Genomic DNA, 15427 nt, shown 5'->3' on the forward strand with positions numbered 1-15427 from the left:
TAATAGTTATAGCAGTGTTCCTTATCAGTCCAGTATGTCTGCAGGTATTTGTATTTACAACCAGCAATACCAAGAAAAGCCAGTAGGTGGCAATGGTACTGTACACTGTATGGGTGCAGTTTTCGTAAATACAATGAACATGGTGTGATCTCGTCTAAAATAATCTCCATTGAGTAACATCACAAAGTTGTTCTCCGTATTGAATTGACCTTTTAATTTTACTCTTTCTGATACATTTATAAAGTCATTAAATATGTGCCACTGGCCTGAGTCTACTACAATAGCTTTACAAGAACAAAAAGCTAAAAATAAGTACAGTTCTAAAAGCAAAATAACTACTTCAATGAATAACCCAAATAAATCAACCAAAATATCCTTCAGTCTGTGTCTCAACTCTTCAAACAGCAGCTATGGACAAGTATGTCACACAAAGTATGACATTTTAAATAAAATAACATGAAATAAATAATTAGTAAGTGTACTGTCATGTACTAAAGCCTCCTGAGGACCTCTGCTGCCTCTCCACTGCTGCTACAGGGGTATTTGTTGTGAAAGAGAGGGATCTGCACTGAAAGAGAATCTATGTTTAGCTCTGGGTACTGATCTAGAGACTCATCCAACTCCCCCGTGAGAAGCGCTCTTTCCAACTTTTGCAGGACGTTTAGACTGTCCTGGTCAGAACGGTCGCCAAACTGAACCTCCACACCATCCAACACAAAAAAATTCTGCCCTATAGTGATCCACTGCTTTGCCAGCAAATCGTCTTGAGTGTGTCTCAATGGATTCAATAGAGTCAATCAATGTTGTTGCTTTCTCATACAGTGCAAGGTAGCTTTCGTCATTTCTCTTGCCCCTAAGAGATGACCGCACACACTCGACTGCAGCCTGCATACCAGAGACAGTCTGAGTTTTCTTCTGCAGTGAAATGTTTAGACATTCAAGCTCTCCAAGAACAGCAGAGGCAAGTGTGAGGCCCAACACAGTCTTGCCTTTGCTGAAGTGCTCGAATAAGCCACTGGCGGTTGAAGCTGTCTTGGATGCAGTTGTTGCCATCTCCTCTAGGCTGCTTAGTACCCGCTCATACTGCCCTAGCACAGCTCTAATAGCAGTATTCCGCACAGTCCACCTCGTTGGACATAGGGGTTTCAGGGTGGTCAGATTTGTATCTTTGGACGTGGCAATTGATTCAAACATGCTCTTAAACTTTCCTGACTGGCCATAGAGGACACCTAACTGATGGACCCAAGAAAGGGAATCCCGGATCAGTGGGGAGGCTGTGCAGCCAGCCTGTGTAATAAGATTACACAGTGTGCTCCACAATGCACATAGAGGGCTAATGGCTGCTGCCTCCTCACAATTGCCTGTGCACCTGTGTATTTTCCTGCCATGTTTAGAGTCACCATCGTAGCTCTGCCCACGTAAGCCAGACATGGGCAAATTGAGCCTCAACAACACATCAGTTGCCACTTTCGCAATGCCCTCGCCTGTTGTCTCCGACACCCTGTATAGCCCAATAAACTCCTTGTGAGGGACAAGGTCATGGTCAACATAACGCAGGCAGACACTCTCCTGTTCAGCACCAGAGACATCTTGAGTACCATCAACAATTACTGAAAATTGTACAATCGGAAGAGACCTAATCTCAGCTGCAATGCCTTGAATGACTGTATTGGCCATGATGTTCAGAATTTCATTCTGTACTCCTAACTACCGGTACCCAAAACGACACAATTAATCAAAACAGCAATACCATTGCCTTAAACAAATCTTAGTTCAGTCACCAGTTTAAGTTGAGAGTGGGGGTATCTATGGCATTTTCCAATTATGTCCCTATTTTACAAGATAACAAAAAAATTAGAACCTTTCATAATGTTGCCAAACAAAGACTCAACAAACTTACCTGAGACTCCCTGTCTCTGCCAGTCTGTCCCTGCATATCTGTCCCCAACTCTGCTGTCTGTGTGCCATCTGTTGCCTGCTCTGCCTAATGACATCAATGTGAAACATTTCTATTAGCATTTCACTTCTTTCTTATGAACATTTTATCAACTAGTCTTTGAGATATTAGGCTACTAGGGTTCTTACTTTGCGTTTTGGTGTACTGAAAAATACTCTGATGTCCGTCTTTTTTCTGCCATTTTTCTACCTGGCTGGCTACACACACACACAGTGTGTAGGTTATTTACAGTAGGAGATGGGCTTCTATCATCTTATCTTCTATCATTCTATATGGACTTCGATCTAAAAGGTAGCTAGCAAATGTGAAACGGATTAAAATGACAAGAGTTGACAGCTGTATGAGTTCACCATTTACACAACATATGCTGCAACCTTTTGTAATTTTAATAGTTGAATTTGCAAAGCTAGTGAGCACCAATTCCGTTTCAGTGGTGTTTGCTATAATCTTTGTTACCCGAGTTAAATAAAGTTGAAATAAAATAAATAAAAGTTCCCTTGCGACAATTTAGCTTTTGCAACGAGACCATTAAATATATTTAAGACCATTGTCTTAAAATTAGAACCTGTTCAGTTTGGATTTCAGTTTATCGCTAACCTTATCACAGGGACTTTGAAGCACTAACTTACATCATCTGCATGCTGATTTCGGAATAAATTGACGATAGCAAAGATTCCATCTTTGACGAGGCCACATAAATGGAATAGGTACTAGCTAGCTTAATAGTTAATATTTGCGCGCTACCTCTGCATATTCAGCTAGTGTGTGTGCGCGATTGACTGGCTAACCTCACGTCAGTTACGTTCATTGAGTGCCTTTCAGACAGTAGATACGACCTCTCTGTTACGGAGCAAGCTAAGGAACTGGCAGTGGATCAAACCATTGTGAGGCAAAGGGTGGGGGTGTCGCAATCTTTTGAAACTTAAAAACGCGCTATTAAGTGTCTATAATCAGCACAATTGCTTTCATTGCGTATTATTAATATTATTTAAATTACATAGTTATGTTTCAGTGATATATTGGGGGGGACAAATCATATTTTTCCCAGGATGGGGGGGTCGTGTGTCCCCCGTCCCCCCCGGGATTTCCGCCCCTGGATACACTTTACTGTGAGAAAATGTGATGGATTATTACTGTGTTATAAATGGGAGATATGTACTTTTGGAAGGTATAGCCTACCTCAAGCTGGTCCCCCTCCCACTCAGAGCTCAGCGAATCAGACTGATCCGAACTCACTGGTTCTGGTAGATGGGATACCTCCTGGGGGCTTGGACAGTCGATGGTCCTAAAGTCATTTAGAGAGGTAAATTGTAGAGGTACATTTTTATAAGCTCAGCCTAACTGCCATTTCTTGCTTTCTCAAATGTCAACCAAAGCTTAACATACTTTGTCTATTGGGCTTCACCGAAGTGTAGGGTGTCAGCGCTTTGTGGTCGACCGTCCCAACTGGAGAAGATTGTGAGCTTCCATCGAGGTAGCCCTACGAAGACAGAAAAATATCAGTGTTAGGGAAACTAAAACTAGCTTCAGGTTATTTTGTGTGCAAATGCAAATAGTTCTGCGATTTTTTTTTTTATATTCACCTTATTAACAGATGGTGATCCAAGCTAGGAGCAAAAGAGCAGCAACGTTTCCCAGGTCTCGCCTTCCTTTCATCCTTCTTCCAAACCAAGTAATTCGCCCGGATATCGTAGCACTTGGTCCCCTTCTTGATTCTGCTCCAGGAGCTGGCCTTCTGTTTCTCCTGCTCCTTGTCGATGTTCAGTCTCACCTTGATTGATAACAGGAATAAATACAATTTATATTTCATATTACAAATACATTTTTTACATATCTCTTGGAGGGCCAGAAAATATATGAACAGAGGACAATCATTTTTACCTGGTCAAAACCGTGCCTGAAGGTGGTCCTCGAAGGCGTTCTGATCTGGTTCGAGAACTTCCACCACATCAGGTGGTGTTTCAGTGGTCTGAAAGTACATTATTGTCACAATGGGTGGCTTGAGGAATCAGGAGACAGATGATTCCGGGAATAAACTTTTATAAATATTCGCACGGAAAAATAACAAGAACGGAGTGCAGGGTGTGCAAAATAAAAGGCACCACCCTCTATAAAAGAAAACCAGGGACGCAGCCCAAATAATATTCCTCTAGAAGAAAAACACAAACCCTCATCAGCAACGTAACCCTGACAACAAACAATCCCGCACAACCCACAAACCTAACTAGCTAGCCTAAATACCCCTCCCCACTAACAACTAATACAAAACAGGTGCGTAACTAACCTAGACCTAACTAACAGAACGTGAAACATAGATCAGTGGCAGCTAGTAGGCCGGCGACGACGACCGCCGAGCCCCGCCCGGGCGAGGAGGGGCGCCACCCTCCGTAGGTGTCGTGACAGTTACAGGGGATACACGTGACTCCTGGGAAGTGCTGCGTCTACCAGGAGATTTATCGCACTATCGCCCCGTCGATGGGGTGGTAATTGAGTCGCCCTCTTCTTACAGAAGGCGAGAGCCAAATTGGCATATTCAGAGGGGATGTGCACGGTGGAGACCTGGTCTGGACTTTCCACCGTAGTAGCACCGACGGAAACCTGTAAACACCTCCCCGAGCACTTTCGTGACCACCCCTAGAAAGCCCTCAGTTGCCTCGAAATAGAGGGGTCATGACAGGCCAACCAGGGTAGGCCCAGCACCACGGGAAACGCAGGAGAATCAATAAGGAAAAAACAAATTCTCTCCTTGTGACTATCTAGGGCGTGCACAGGGAAGGGCATATCCACAGGAACAATGGGGATCCCTAAACTATGGGCAAATGTGCAGTGTGCCCTCTGCGGCCACAGATGGTACAGGGAACGGCCCCTCCTCCGGTCGCCCTAAGTGCAGCACCTCCCAGCTTCATGGGCGTCGGAGCGGTGGTGCTGGGGGATGGAACTGACAGGCCCCGATCCGGACGTCCGCGGGTAGCCAGCAGGGTATCCAGCCGGATGGACAGGTCCACCAGCTGGTGAAACGTGAGAGTGGTGTCCCTGCAGGCCAACTCCCGACGGACGTCCTCGCGCAGACTGCACCGGTAGTGATCGATCAGGGCCCTGTCATTCCATCCCGCGCTGGCGGCCAGGGTCCGGAAGTCCAAGGCGAACTCCTGTGCGCTCCTCGTCCCCTGCCTCAGGTGGAACATACGTTCACCCACCGCTCTACCCTCAGGCGGGTGGTCGAAAACTGCCCGAAAGCGGCGGGTGAACTCCGCGTAATGGTCCAACACCGCTTGTCCTTCCCCCCATACGGTGTTGGCCCACTCCAGGGCTTTCCCTGGGAGACAGGAGACGAGGGCGGACACGCTCTCACGTCCCGAAGGAGCCGGGTGGACGGTCACCAGGTAGAGTTCCAGCTGGAGTAGGAACCCCTGGCATCCGGGAGCCGTCCCATCATACTCCCTCGGGAGCGCGAGCCGAATCCCACTGGGACCGGGTGAAGGAGGGGTGAACAGTGGTGCCTGTTGTAGTGGTGCTGGTGGAGGCGCTGGAAGAACTCTTTCCTGTCTCCCATCGGTCCATCGTCTGCAGCACGCGATCCATGGCGGTGCCAAGACGTTGCAACATGGTCGCCTGCTGCTGGACGCACTCCTCGATCGCCAAAGGGGGGTTGTCTGCTCCTGCTGACTCCATTTTTGAGGTGCGTGATTCTGTAATGGTCTGGGTGTAGCTGGTGCAGAGGAGTCAGGCGCAGGACAGCAGAGATGAGTAACACAAGTAACTTTACTCAAATATTCCAATAACATGTCGTAATACTGAGCCCACAATAACGGATTGAACATACATAAAACAATCACGCACAAAAACCATGGGGAAAACACAGGGTTAAATAATGAACTGGTCATTGGGGAATTGAAACCAGGTGTGTAAAACAAAGACAAAACAAATGGTGACGTCGACCGCTGAACGCCGCCCGAACAAGGAGAGGGACCGATTTCGGCGGAAGTCGTGACACAATCTAAAAACAGCTTAAATTATTTATTCCTATTTTAACTATTATATAAAGACAAATATATGGTAAAGAAAGTGTTCTCTTTTCGGTCCTCTGAAGCAGCAGGTTGTCACCATCAAATACCGTCCTTAGAGAGAAATCCACACTGCTTGCTCCCACCAACAGACGCCTGTGTTGCCAGGCGCCAATACCGCATTCAAAATAACTCGGAACTCCGAAATCTCTGACTTCAGTGCATACAAGACAACTAGGAACTCAGAAAAAAACGATCTCCGACTGGCAAAAATCGTTTTGAACGGTCATCCAACTCGGAATTCCAACTCAGGAACTCGTGTCTCTTTCTAGAGCTCCGACTTTCCGACCTGAAGATCACTGATATCATGATTTGACCTCGTATTTTCCAGTTCCCAATTGTCTTGAATTCACCATTGTAGCATTCCCCTGCTCAGATGTTGCAAGCATCAACCAGTGGTTGTTTGCCAAGTCATCGACTAACAGATTTGCCATAACCAGGCCCCCAATGTCTGGTCTGGAGCATAAAGTCATGAGCTCTACTGGTCGGCTACCGCGTAGCAACCTAGCGGTGCCATAAGCCCTGGTCTTCCCTAGAAAGCCTATATATGATTGCCAGAACAGTCAAACTTTTTTTGTCAGCCATTTTGGGCTCTAAATTGTGCATATTTACACTTTAAATTGTGCTTATTATGATCAAGTTTGATTCCCACAGTTAATTATTTTAACGTTTGCTACAAATCGATATTTAATTAAATAGTGATCAAATATGACTACTACATTTGTCGATACACAGGACCACGTGCTGACACAGACAATTACGGACCAGCAGGTCAAACGTTTGGACACACGAAGTCAGCTAATTTCCACTACATTCATATGTTAAATAAAGGTTAAATAAAAAAAAATCCATCTGATTCATACACTGACTTTAATGTTTTTATTTTAACCTGCCCTTATCTACACCAACTCATTCAAGGGTTTTTCTTTATTTTTACTATTTTCTACATTGTAGAATAACAGTGAAGACATCAAAACTATGACATAACACATATGGAGTCATGTAGTAACCCAAAAAATGTTAAACATATCAAAATACATTTTGGATTCGAGATTCTTCAAAGTAGCCACCCTTTGCCTTGATGACGGCTTTGCACACTCTTGGCATTCTCTCAACCAGGTTCACCTGGAATGCTTTTCCAACAGTCTTGAAGGAGTTACCACATATGCTGAGCACTTGTTGGCTGCTTTTCCTTCACTCTGCAGTCCAACTCATCCCAAACCATCTCAATTGGGTTAAGGTCGGGTGATTGTGGAGGCCAGGTCATCTGATGCAGCACTCCATCACTCTCCTTCTTGGTCAAATAGCCATTACACAGCCTGGAGGTGTGTTGGGTCATTGTGCTGTTGAAAAACAAATGATAGTCCCACTAAGTGCGAACCAGATGGGATGGCGTATCACTGCAGAATGCTATAGTAGCCATGCTGGTTAAGTGTGCCTTGAATTCTAAATAAATCACAGTGTCACCAGCAAAGCACCAGCAAAGCACCATCACACCACCTCCATGCTTCAAGGTGGGAACCACACATGCGGAGATCATCTGTTCACCTACTCTGTGTCTGTAGGCTGATGATCTGAATTATACATGATGTGGACTGCATCATGTGGTGCACATCTCTGAAGGACAGTGCTCTGCCCGACCCTAGAGTAGTGGTCAGTACTGTGCTGTGATGGGCCGGGTCTAGTAGTGCTGTGTTGTGATGGGCCAGGTTTGGTCGTGCTGTCATGAGGGAGGGGGGGTTCTGGTCTGGTAAATCATTGCTATGTTTGGCCCGGTCTTGTAGAGCTGTGCTGTAATAATCCGTGTCTGGCTTTTCTCTCCTGGGGATGGTGGGGCCTTTGCTGCTGGGGTGAAGTGTTGCATCCTTTAGGTCCTTAGCAAAAGTTCCGACACTGTCCTGATCAAGGTGTACATTATAGTATACGGTGCCTTCGGAAAGTATTCAGACCCCTTGACTTTTTCCACATTTTGTTACGTTACAGCCATATTCTGGATTAAATGGATTAAATAAAACATTTTCCTTAGCAATCTACACATAATTACCCATACTGACAAAGCGAAAACGGGTAGCGTCATGTCCAAGCAGACTCAATGCTGTAATCACTGCCAACGGTGCTTCAACAAAGTACTGAGTAAAGAGTCTGAATACTTACAGTGGTTCTTACTTTAAAAGTTGAGGCGAACTGCAGCACAGTTTGTGGGATGCCACAGAATTCTATGGCACATTATTTAAGTGTCCGCCATTGTTGCCAGAATGACGCAATTTACCACAATCTGCCACCATCTACTACAAACGGTCACGGCATAAGCTCAAAACTTTTAAAGGAAGAACCACTGTATGTTAGCAAAAATTAGCAAAAATGTATAAACCTGTTTTGTTTTTTTGTCATTATGTGGTATTGTTTGTAGATTGGGGGGGGACGGGACGATTTAATCAATTTTAGATTTAAGGCTGTAACGTAACAAAATGTAGAAAAAAGTAAAGGGGTCTGAATACTTTCCGAAGGCATTGTAAGTGTTCGCATGTCAGAGCCATTATGAGATTGAGCAGTGAGGCACAGTCCACAGTGATCTGCTTTATTTTGTCGATCAACTGTCCCGGGAAGTATTGTCTTGGTAGGAGGGTGGACACAACTATATTGCTTGTTGGGAACGCTCTGCCACTCTTCTCACTGCCCCAGATACATTTTCACCTTTGGCACGAATGTAATTTCTTGGGGATGTCAATCTTATACAGAAGTTATACACCTGGTGTCAAGGGAGTAATCTTTCCTGGACCAAGAACTTCCCATTTGAATTGATAAGGACTGCAGTTGTGGGTGGTTGTATGGGTGGAGCAAACTGGGAGGCTGATAGGTTGACCTGGGCTGGAGCTGACTGTGCTGGAGCAGACTGGGAGGCTGGTAGGCTGACCTGGGCTGGAGCAGACTGGTAGGCTGACCTGGGCTGGAGCAGATTGGGAGGCCAGTAGGTTGACCTGGTGCAGTGTCATCAGGCTGTGTGGTGGATGCCATGCTGGTTATGCTGGTCTCAGGTTCTGCCTGTGTTGTACCAAGCTGGTGGACATGTTGTCTAGATGCAGAGGACATAATGACTAGCTGTTGGTTGAGGGTGTCAATGTACCTCTCTCTCTGCTCTAGCTTCTCTCTTGTTGTGCTCAGATGGTCTCTGAGGTCATCATTTGTCTGACTCAGTTTGTCCATTGTGCTTTCTAATTTAGCAATAGATGCTCTGCTCTCCTCCCTGAACTGTTTCATCTCTCCTTTTAGTTGCTGGACAGTGTCATCCTCTTGAAGCTTGTTCTCTCTGAGTTCTATGACCTCTGCTTCAACTAGGGAGAGGGTGTTGTGGAAACGTTGCATAGCAGGTGTTCTTGTTGTTGTAGGCATGTCCTTGGCTCTGTCTGCTGCAGGTGAGGTAGGTAGAGGGACACAGAGAGCTTCTTGCTGTGTCACAGAGGCTGTTGGGGTCTGCTTTCCCATCAAACCTTTGAACATTTTCTTAGTTTTCCCCATCTAGATGTCTGGTGGGTAAACAATTCCCATTACAATGCTGGTGATGTTGACTACAATATTGCAATAGAAGCCTACCTTTTCCAAAACATCGTTGTTTCTTACATTATTGTCCCTAGTGTCTTTAGAGAACTGTTTTACTTTGATATCCTTTGTCTTTTGTCCTTTTGTCTTTCTGTTGTGTTGTTAACTAGCTATGTTTTGTTAGCTAGCTTCTTTTAGGAGAGTCCCTAACAACTGGTAAACAATCCAGCTAGCTAAGCTAACTGCACAATTTTATAAAAATATACTTTTACACAAGCTCATCTTCATCGTTTGCTGCTTGTTTTGTCTCCCGTTCAGTCTTGCAGTTTTTCGTTTGTTTTTTTCCAATGTACTTCACTCTAAAACCATGTAAATTTCGATATTTGTAGGAGTACATTTTTTCCAGCAGTTGCTGCTCAATTTGGATCTCTCTATTATCCACCAGATCTCAATATTTTAAGTGAGAGAATGACTCAGAACAAACTGTTGTTTCCCAGTTGTAGCGCTCTCCCCTAGCTGCACAGGTAGGCTATCTACATCTCTCTCATGTTGTGTTGAACCATAGTAACCCAGAAGAAGAACTGCTAAACCTAGGTTACTCTCTTCTTCTGGAATTGGCAGGATACACCCATTGGGGTCAGATATTCTTCAAAAGGTCCTGATGAATGTTCAGAGACCTCTAGGTTCACAGCGAGTACAATAAATACATAGCAGTGGACTACTGTAAACAGCTGAGACGGTTGTCTGTCAGTGAGTAAGTCTGTCAGTCTCTTTGGCCACATGGCCATTAGTCGTAACACTTTAGTTCCTTTCCTGAAAGGCTGCCAATAGAGATTTGAAACCAATTACATACCTATGCACAACTGGAGCAGCTGAAAGGGAGGAAAGTCAGTCAGTCAGTGGTCTCTTTAGCCACTGGTCAGTGATTTACCGAAGGTTACAAGAACTTCCGACGTGAGTTCCATTCTGGAACATTCCACATGAGAGGATCAAAATGTTCCTCTGAGCCGCTGTTAAAGCATCTGTTCTGCCCCTCCCCTTTAAATTCTGCCAGTTGACGTTTAAAACTCTCCCTGGGGAATAATCCCACAATGGATGGTGGTAATCTCAAATTGAGGACACAACAGTTTAACACAGCTAAAGCTGGCCACACACGTGAATACAGAGGAGAAATAAAAAAACACAAGTAGGTTGGAGATTGTTGATTGTTGCAGATCAGACCTAGGTTCAAATGCTCTTGAAATTATTTCAAATACTTTATCAGTGCTTGATTGAGCTTGCCTGTAGCTACGTAACGAATAGAAAAGTCAGAAAAGTCAAAACCCTGGCCACGTGACACTCCAGAGAGGCCAAAGAAAACACTCAAATTCAACATGTCTGTTGCACATGTCAATAAAATGTATATAGAAAAGATAGAAAATATCTAAATTTAGTGTATATGTATTTAAAAGTTCTTCCTAGAGATGTTTGTGGAAGCTACTGGAAATCTCCCTCATGCCAACTTATTCGTTCCCACGTGGGGAGGTATTTTGGTGCAGGACAGGAAGTGAGGGTACAGAGTTACAGATTTTGCATTCCCCTGGGGCCACGTTCAGTTTCAAAATGTTCTAGAACGTTGCAGATAGAAATCCCATGAATAGAGCTGACGTGATTCCTTCTACGTCGGAAAGGCATGTTTTGTTCTACATAGCATATTTCTATCTGCATGTTCCAAAACGTTGCATCCTGCTGAACACGGCGAGGGTGTCGAGGGAGGTATCAGGTATCGTGTTTAGACGACTAGCTGTGCATCTTCACTCTGTGCCCCTCCCTCCCTGCACCTCCCTCTGGCATCAGGGGTGCGTTCAGTAGAGCGCGCTGTTTTTGAACGTTCAGCTAGAAATATGCTATGTGGAACCAACATGCCTGTCTGACATGTAGAATAAGGAATCGCGTCGGCTCTATTCATGGTATTTCTATTTGGAACGTTCGAGAACGTTTTGCAATTGAACGCGGCCCAGTTGTCACCTCTCACCCCTGACACCTGAGCTGGGCATCGTCCAGATTACTGTATTTGATCTACACATCAATTATAAAAACACGTGTGAATTTACTCCGTGCATTCTGTACCTTGGGCTGATGACCTTCGTGAATGAGCGGAATGTCATTGGGATCCATAGAGTATAATCCTGATAACAAAACAGCATAACATACGGTAGTCTTTTCTTTTTTAAGATGTCATTCATATTTTATGTTCCTGTGTTTTAGACAGTTGTCACGTCTACTCCCGCTCCCCCTCTCTGGCGCTCGTTTGTCGCCAGTTTGTTCATTATTACGCACACCTGCCACCATCGTTACGCACACCTGCGCTTCATCACCTTCCTGATTACCTCCCCTACAGTATATCTGTCAGTCCCTTTGGTTCTTTCCCCAGGCGATATTGATTCTGTTCCTGTGTTATATGTCTGTACGCTACTCGTGTTTCTTGTTTTGTTCCATGTTTCATTTATTATTAAATTCACTCCCGACTCCTAGCGTACTCGTTACAACAGTATATACAGTACCAGTCAAAAGTTTGGACACCTTCTTATTCAAGGGTTTTTCTTTATTTTTACTATTTTCTACATTGTAGAATAATAGTGGCGACATCAAAACTATGAAATAACACATATGGAATAATGTAGTAAGCAAAAAAGTATTCAACAAATCAAAATATATTTTAGATTCTTCAAAGTAGCCACACTTTGCCTTGATGACAGCTTTGCACACTCTTGGCATTCTCTCAACCAGCTTCATAAGGTATACTTTTCCAACAGTCTTGAAGGAGTTCCCACATATGTTGAGCACTTGTTGGCTGCTTTTCCTTCACTCTGCGGTCCAACTCATCCCAAACCATCTCTATTGGGTTGAGGTCGGGTGATTATGGAGGCCAGGTCATCTGATGCAGCACTCCATCACTCTCCTTCTTGGTCAAATAGCCCTTACACAGGCTGGAGGTGTGTTGGGTCATTGTCCTGTTGAAAATAAATGATAGTCCCACTAAGCGCAAACCAGATTGGATGGCATATCACTGCAGAATGCTGTGGTAGCCATGCTAGTTAAGTATGCCTTGAATTCTAAATAAATCATTGAGTGTCACCAGCAAAGCACCATCACACCTCCTCCATGCTTCACGGTGGGAACCACAAATGTGTAGATCATCTGTTCACCTACTCTGCGTCTCACAAAGACACGGCGGTTGGAACCAAAAATCTCAAATTAACTTTTAACATGGCAAAGCTGTCAAGGCAAAGGGGTGGCTACTTTAAAGAATCTCAAAAATAAAATATATTTTGATTTGTATAACACTTTTTTTTGGTTGCTACATGGTTCCATATGTGTTATTTCATAGTTTTGATGTCTTACAAATAAAGAAAAACCCTTGAATGAGTAGGTGTGTCCAAACTTTTGACTGGTACTGCATGTATGTGCCACTACAGCAACCTAGTTATTCTGTCACCATTGTGTTCTTTCTGTCCCTGAGTGCTTGAACACAGCTGAATATGTAGAAAGCCAATGAATAAATGGAGGGATATCATTATGTAATTCCTGGAAATAATTGGGTTTGGGATTTTGCAAGCTTCCAGATGCTTCTCATGTAGCCTAACTCTCCTCTGTGACTTCAGCATTGGTACCTCTCGCTCTGTCTGTTTATCTGTCTGTTTATCTGTCTGTTTATCTGTCTGTCTGTTTATCTGTCTGTCTGTCTGTCTGTCTGTCTGTCTGTCTGTCTGTCTGTCTGTCTGTCTGTCTGTCTGTCTGTCTGTCTGTCTGTCTGTCTGTCTGTCTCCCTCTCTCTCTCTCTCTCTCTGTGTTTCTCTCTATTTCATTCATGTTCACCCCTCTTCTTTGATTACCCCCCTCTCTCTTTCCTCTGTCTTGTTCACCCCTCACCTTTCTCTATCTCTCTCGCTCTCCCTCTCCTTCCCATTATCTCTCTCTCTCTCTCACTCCCTTTCTCCGTGCCACCTCTAGCAGGTCGTCTACTCTGTACGGACAAACTGTCTCACATTCAACCTCAGTTGTCATCTTGCAAGGTCGACTTTGAAATCTCATTTACAGAGATAGGAATAGCAGGTGCACCGCAGAAGGACTCCGCTCTCGTATGTGTGTGTGTGTGTGTGAGGCGCCGGTGTGTATTTTGTGTCTTTGTGGTGTGTGTTCCAGAGGAGCTGTGCAGCGTTTTGCACGTTAGAGTGAACAGACAAAGCCGGCCTGGCAATCAGACATGGGTGTCAAGGATGTGTTTTGGAGACCGCAGGGGAACAGGATGCAGGAATTTGTTACCAGCGAGCTTTCTGCTGGCAATGCTGCTTCTTAGGAACTCGAAGAGTGCAGCTTTTTCCCTTTAACTGGACTGTAATTACCCTCCTCCTCTCTCTCCTTTCTTCTCCCTCTCCCTTCTTTCTCTCTGGATCTGGTATTGGGAACCAGGATGTGAAAGAGAGCAACTAAGAGAGTGGAGGTCACGTTCTAACTCATCGAGACCTGCTCCTGGAAATACATCAGTGTCCTACAAAGAAACAACATGCTCTGAGAGATTCTCTCTCCTTTTTTCTTGTTGTCCTCCTCCTCCTCTTTTTCCCTTTTTTCCTCCTCCTTTCCTGTGGTGAGTTCCTCCGTAGAGTCCCGGTTCCAACATGTCCTTGGCGTTCTGTGGGAACGAGAACAACTCGTTGGCGTACAACGTGGACAGCGGCGTTCTCAACAACGGCTGCTTCCTGGACGCGCTCAACGTGGTGCCGCACATCTTCCTGCTCTTCATCACCTTCCCCATCCTCTTCATCGGTGAGTGTTACCACGAGGTGAGAGCCACATGGCCTCACCACACATACAGCAAGCACAAGGGCGGGAAAGTATGTTGACGGATGCACGCACGCACGCACACGCGCGCTCAAGCATAACTGTCCTATGGTAGCTCGTTACTGAGCCATTCACTCCGTTACTGGGTGCTTATGTTGCAATGAAATGATATGTAATCACTGGTAATCAGTAATGGTGGTGGTGATGGTGTCAGCATATGCTAGAGGGAGTGTACCGAGCTGTAGTTTTTTTGTTTTGTTTAACTAACTATGCATTAATTCCTTTTGCATAGGAATATATAGTCCACGGTACAGTTTATAATAAATGCCATTTAGCAGACGCTTTTTATCCAAAGTGACAAAGTGTGCATACATTTTATGTATTGGTGGCCCCGGGATTCGAACCCATAATCCTGGCTTTGCAAGCACCATCATCAACTAACTGAGCCATACATAAAGTATACAGTGTGTCCCCAATGATAAAACCATTAACATTCTACATTTACATTTTACATTTAACATTCTAATGGGAACATGACCCTAGGTGAAGCATGGTGGTGGCGGGAGGCTGGTTGGGACATATTCCAAGAAACCTCTCGTTGTGAGAAGCATTTTTATTTCTGACAAAGAAATGTGACCTTTCTGCTGGAATTTAGACCAAGTTAGCAGGAGCTGGAACCATAATCTACTGTAGGGTCGGGTTGCACATCCCTGCTCGCCTGCCGGTCTGTTCCACCTGGCTACCCCCTCCAATTCCACTGGTGTCATCATCACTGTGTGACCGGCCGGCCACCTCTGCGTCATCAATGTGTGACAAGTTCACTGTGTCCCCCGTCCCAGTTGTTAAAGTTATTGTATTGTGCTGTGACATTCTTCAGCTGTTATCATTCCTAGACCCATTTTGTGTCCCTTTGACTGCTGGTAAAGTGACTCTTACGTGCTTGGGTATGTGTCATCAGTGTGTGACTGACCAAGTCTGTGTCTCTGTGATACTGTTAGAGAGAGGCTACATTACATCTGAAATTCAACCCTATTCCTTTTACAGTGCT

At 44.8% G+C, this 15427-nt stretch overlaps 1 protein-coding gene across 1 annotated transcript in view; it reads left to right on the forward strand.

The window, feature by feature from the left end:
- The window catches only part of LOC106561050 (ATP-binding cassette sub-family C member 8), a 122853-nt gene that overhangs the window by 1984 nt on the left and 105442 nt on the right, over positions 1-15427 (forward strand). The window contains exon 2 of the mRNA XM_014124633.3: positions 14202-14364. Within this exon, the coding sequence (XP_013980108.1) occupies positions 14202-14364 (163 nt within the window). The remainder of the gene's footprint in view (positions 1-14201; positions 14365-15427) is intronic.

This window comes from Salmo salar, chromosome 10, assembly GCF_965601325.2.
Source record: "Salmo salar chromosome 10, fSalSal1, whole genome shotgun sequence".
Lineage (NCBI taxonomy): Eukaryota > Metazoa > Chordata > Actinopteri > Salmoniformes > Salmonidae > Salmo > Salmo salar.